The 4,078-nt window shown below is 47.3% G+C and overlaps 1 protein-coding gene across 1 annotated transcript; it reads left to right on the forward strand.

The window, feature by feature from the left end:
- Positions 1 to 2,595: 2,595 nt before the first annotated feature.
- ANXA2R (annexin A2 receptor) lies at positions 2,596 to 3,153 on the forward strand (the record flags this gene model as incomplete). The annotated part of the gene is made up of 1 exon (XM_082455537.1): positions 2,596 to 3,153. One exon carries the CDS (start codon positions 2,596 to 2,598, stop codon positions 3,151 to 3,153), a length of 558 nt encoding a protein of 185 aa, XP_082311663.1.
- Positions 3,154 to 4,078: the final 925 nt, after the last annotated feature.

A 4,078-nucleotide genomic window follows, 5' to 3' on the forward strand; every position in this document is an offset into this window, starting at 1 on the left:
TTTCCCTAACAATAGACCAAAACTTATTTTTGGTATAGGTGGAAAAAGAAATGGACTTATTTTATTCTAAAATCCATCTACTTTATTTCACATCCATTTCAGTGATTATATGTGGAATCTATAAAATACTCTTTCTGCCTTCCCTTCTTGAAATCACCTCATTCCTGTCTTGAGAAAATAGCTACCTGGTAGATACCTTGCTATTTCACATGCCCAGTATTGAAGGATGAGTTTGCTCCATGCTGGTCTATATGGTCAGGGGAACTTTCCTATTTCTGATGCTCAGAAAGGTTGTTTATGAATGAAACTTTAAAAAAATAGGTGAGACATTGTACTTGACATACCCTTTTCTTCAAAAAATAAAAAGGAAAAAAAATAGAAGAGTTGGGGAAATCCTACAGATTAAAAGAAATATTAAGACATCCCAACTACATGTAATGGGTAGACTTTATCTGAAATCAGTTGTTCCCCACTTTGTTGGTGACTGATATTGATCATCTGCAGTCTGACCACATTGCTGGTTCTCACTGTAGTGGCTTCTTTCTGCTGCATGTATAACACAGGCTAGCTGCTCCTAACCTCTGTGGGGAAAACCAAATGTCACTGGTGTTCAAACAACTTTCTGAGAAGGTTCTACACCACCAGGGCCTATTAGCGCCATGTTGAGCCTTCAAAGGAAACAGTGTTGTTGTCCTTCCCTTAAACCCGGCCAAGCAGAGCTTTGTGTCTTGAATATCTTTATTAGATTCCCCCAAGTCAGTTACAGCCATTGCATGCTGGTCTAATGAACCCCTTCAACTTACCACTATTGGCTGCCTTGACCAGAACTTCCAACTCTCTGCCTCTTGCATTGTCTATACTTTCATCTTCTTTATTTCCTTATTTCTCATTTTTGGTTTTGATTCTCTTCCCTCTTTTCTCTGTTTCCCTACTTCTCTCTTTTTTTTAAAAGTTACTTCTTTTTAAAAAAATTTATTTATTTATTTATTTATTTATTTTGGCTGCATTTGGTCTTCGTTGCTGTGCACGGGCTTCTCATTGTAGTGGCTTCTCTTGTTGCAGAGCACGGTCTCTAGGTGCACGGGCTTCAGTAGTTGTGGCACATGAGCTCAGTAGCGTAGCTCGCGGGCTCTAGAGCGCGGGCTCTGTAGTTGTGGTGCACCGGCTTAGTTGCTCCACGGCATGTGGGATCTTCCCGGACCAGGGCTCGAACACATGTCCCCTGAATTGGCAGGCGGATTCCTAACCACTGCATCACCATGGAATTCCCCTTATTTCTCATTTTTATTGATACCATTTCTTTTTATCTCAGCTCATGCAAAACACTGGCTTTGGTGGGAGTCATCTTAAACGTTAGAGTTTTCTTTCCTGGCAGAGAATCAACTACCAAAAGGAATAAGTTTTAGCTGTGTCCTCATGGTCTCTTAACTGTGACTTTGCTCTCCCCTTAAAATTCAGCTCTGCCAAAGCAGGACCCAGTTCTACAGCTCTGTATGTGTAGCACCATCACAGCAGCTTGCCCGTGGCAGGCTGTCAAAACATGCTTGTTAAAAACTCTGAATTTAACTGACTTTGTTACATTGAAGATGAATAACTGATCAAGGAAGTCTAGGCTTAGAGGCACTGACATGTTTGCCAACAGAATGTCTGAAACATCTCAGGAAGGATGTAAGGGAATACGATTTCACTACAGATCTGACACAGAAGGAAAAAGCAATCCATTCAGATTAAACACACACAAAAAGACAACATTTTGAGTTTGTTATTCATTGATGTTATGTTTAATATCCATGTTTAATATCACTAAGAATGACAATGAAAATAATAATAATTGTAATTGAACAACTTATTTTCTGCCTGGGAATATCTAATTACATGACCTTTGTTATTGAATTTAATCATAAAAGTTACCTTGTAAAACGTTAACTTTTAGCTACCATCCAGGTAAAAACATGAGGATAAGAGAGGTTAGGTAACTAACTGAGTCATATAGAAATAATAGACAGAACTTGTACCCAAACAATCTGCATCTAGATCTCTAGACTTTGAGCCCTCCCCTCCTACATGTTGGCTGAAAGTCTGAAGCAATTTTAACTTAGAATTGAAGATCAGAGTGTCAGTCTGACCAGCAGTGTGATTTCATGCAAAGGTGGCCAACTTCTCATTCTGATCATCTGGGTAAAATCTGATGGTACTTTCCAAGCAGAAGGGCCCTGAGAATCAATGGACATACAGTTAACTAAAAGTGTCAGGCACATAAGATACTTTTCCTAAAAGAGTAACCTTCCGAAGAGCTCGTCTTGGCAGAGTCCCTGTACCTGTAATTCTTTTCAAAAAAACCAAACAAACAACAACAAAAATTTAATTCTATCAAATCAACAAAATCGATTCAACTTCGAATAACTCCATCCAAGATGACTGGATTTTCCCCTAATCTCCTCAGGGCCCGCCTTCTGAACCAATTTGAAACCTGAGAAAAACGACACCACCCATCCTAATATCCTCTGGTTGGACAGCTAAAAAGTTGGACGGGAAAGTATAAATCCTCAAGGAAGGGATCCCTGAAAACTTCTCCTCCTCTCAGGGGCTGAAGCGATGGAGCCGAACTTTCCCCGCTGCGTGCGCGAGGCCTGGGATTCCGCAGAGGAGTCCCAGGAACCAGAGATGCTGCAAATCTTGAGCTTAGCGGACCCTGAGGAATGGCAGCTCCCTTTCTATCCTACGCTGGGCCAACTCTCTGGGGACGACGAGGACTTCGATGGGGAACAACTTTCTACCCCCTGCGGGCGTCTGCACCCACACTGCCCGAAACACGGACCCCGAGCGCAGAGCACCTGCAGGCGGGGCGCTGGGCCGCCCGCCCCGGACATGACGTCCGTGACCCGCCAGGAGCCACAATCGCCCTCAGGAGGTGGGGCCGCCGCCCACCCGCAAAGCTTCCCTGGGCGGGTCTTGCGGCATCGGGGACCCAACATCTGGAACCCGAGACCTCTGACCGCGGGGACCCTTCCGGAGCATCGCCCTCCTCCTGGCCTGGAGAGACACCACCGGACGTCCCAAGGCTGGTGGCCGCGGACCTACACGCAGTGGCCGGCAAGACCCTGGGCTGCCTCTCCCGCCGCCTTTGGACCCAGGAGCCCTCATCTCCGCTGAGACGCGTCATTGGATGATCCCTTGCGACAGATGGTATTACAATAACACCTCTCCGTTTAGCAATCATGGAAGAATTCGTCTTCAGAGACATTTGTGAATTTTTCTTTCGATTACTTAATAAATTATACCAAATTCCAACGCCTTTCTCTCTCTTACTTTGGCTTTTGGGGAAGGACCCGACGCAGGGGCGGGGTGGCCGGTGCCAGTTCTCACCGGGGACCCTCAGTCCCCTGATTTGCTGGGCGGGGGGAGGCCGGTGGGGTCTCTTGGGCACACCGGGCGGCCAGGGGTCCAGCATAGGCGTTGCCAAACTGGGTCCCACGTGCTGGGCTCCGAGACATCCAGCAAAGGGCGGCCAGCAGCCCTGAGAACTGCACTTCGCCCGATGAACGCTCCTGCGCCCTGGCCCTGGCCCTGGCCCTTCCAGTGCATCTGTGGGGCCGTCCAGTCACCTTCACGTTGCTCCGCGGCCCCCAGCGCCTGTCGCCGCTCCAAACGCATCGAGAAGCATTGGCCTCCGGTAGCGCAGAGCTTCCGTCTCCCTCAGGCACTCTCCTGGGCGTGTCCCTTCTTCCTGACTCGCCCCAAAGCCGACTTCCAGCTCCCACCTCAGAGCTGACCTGCAGCCAGAGCGCTGGGGCCCCGGACAAGAGAAAACTAGGGATTGTCTTTCGCGGTGGGGCGTTTCTGCGGCCAGATTCTGGAGCGGTTAGGCTCGCGTCACTTCCTAACTCCAACCTGTCGACTTTCCAAGGCGCCTGACTTCTCATTACCATTCGGAGTTGAACTAGAGTGTCCACCCAATCCGGGGTTTGAAATGGGGCCTGAGAGAACAATGGCAGGCAAAGTGTAAGTGCTTAATAAATGTTAATACAATTATACTGAGAATTTCTCAACTGCTGTGATTTCTCTGGGGGCAAAATCC

Source organism: Balaenoptera physalus (assembly GCF_965194825.1).
Source record: "Balaenoptera physalus genome assembly, chromosome: 3".
In the NCBI taxonomy this organism is placed as follows: Eukaryota; Metazoa; Chordata; class Mammalia; order Artiodactyla; family Balaenopteridae; genus Balaenoptera; species Balaenoptera physalus.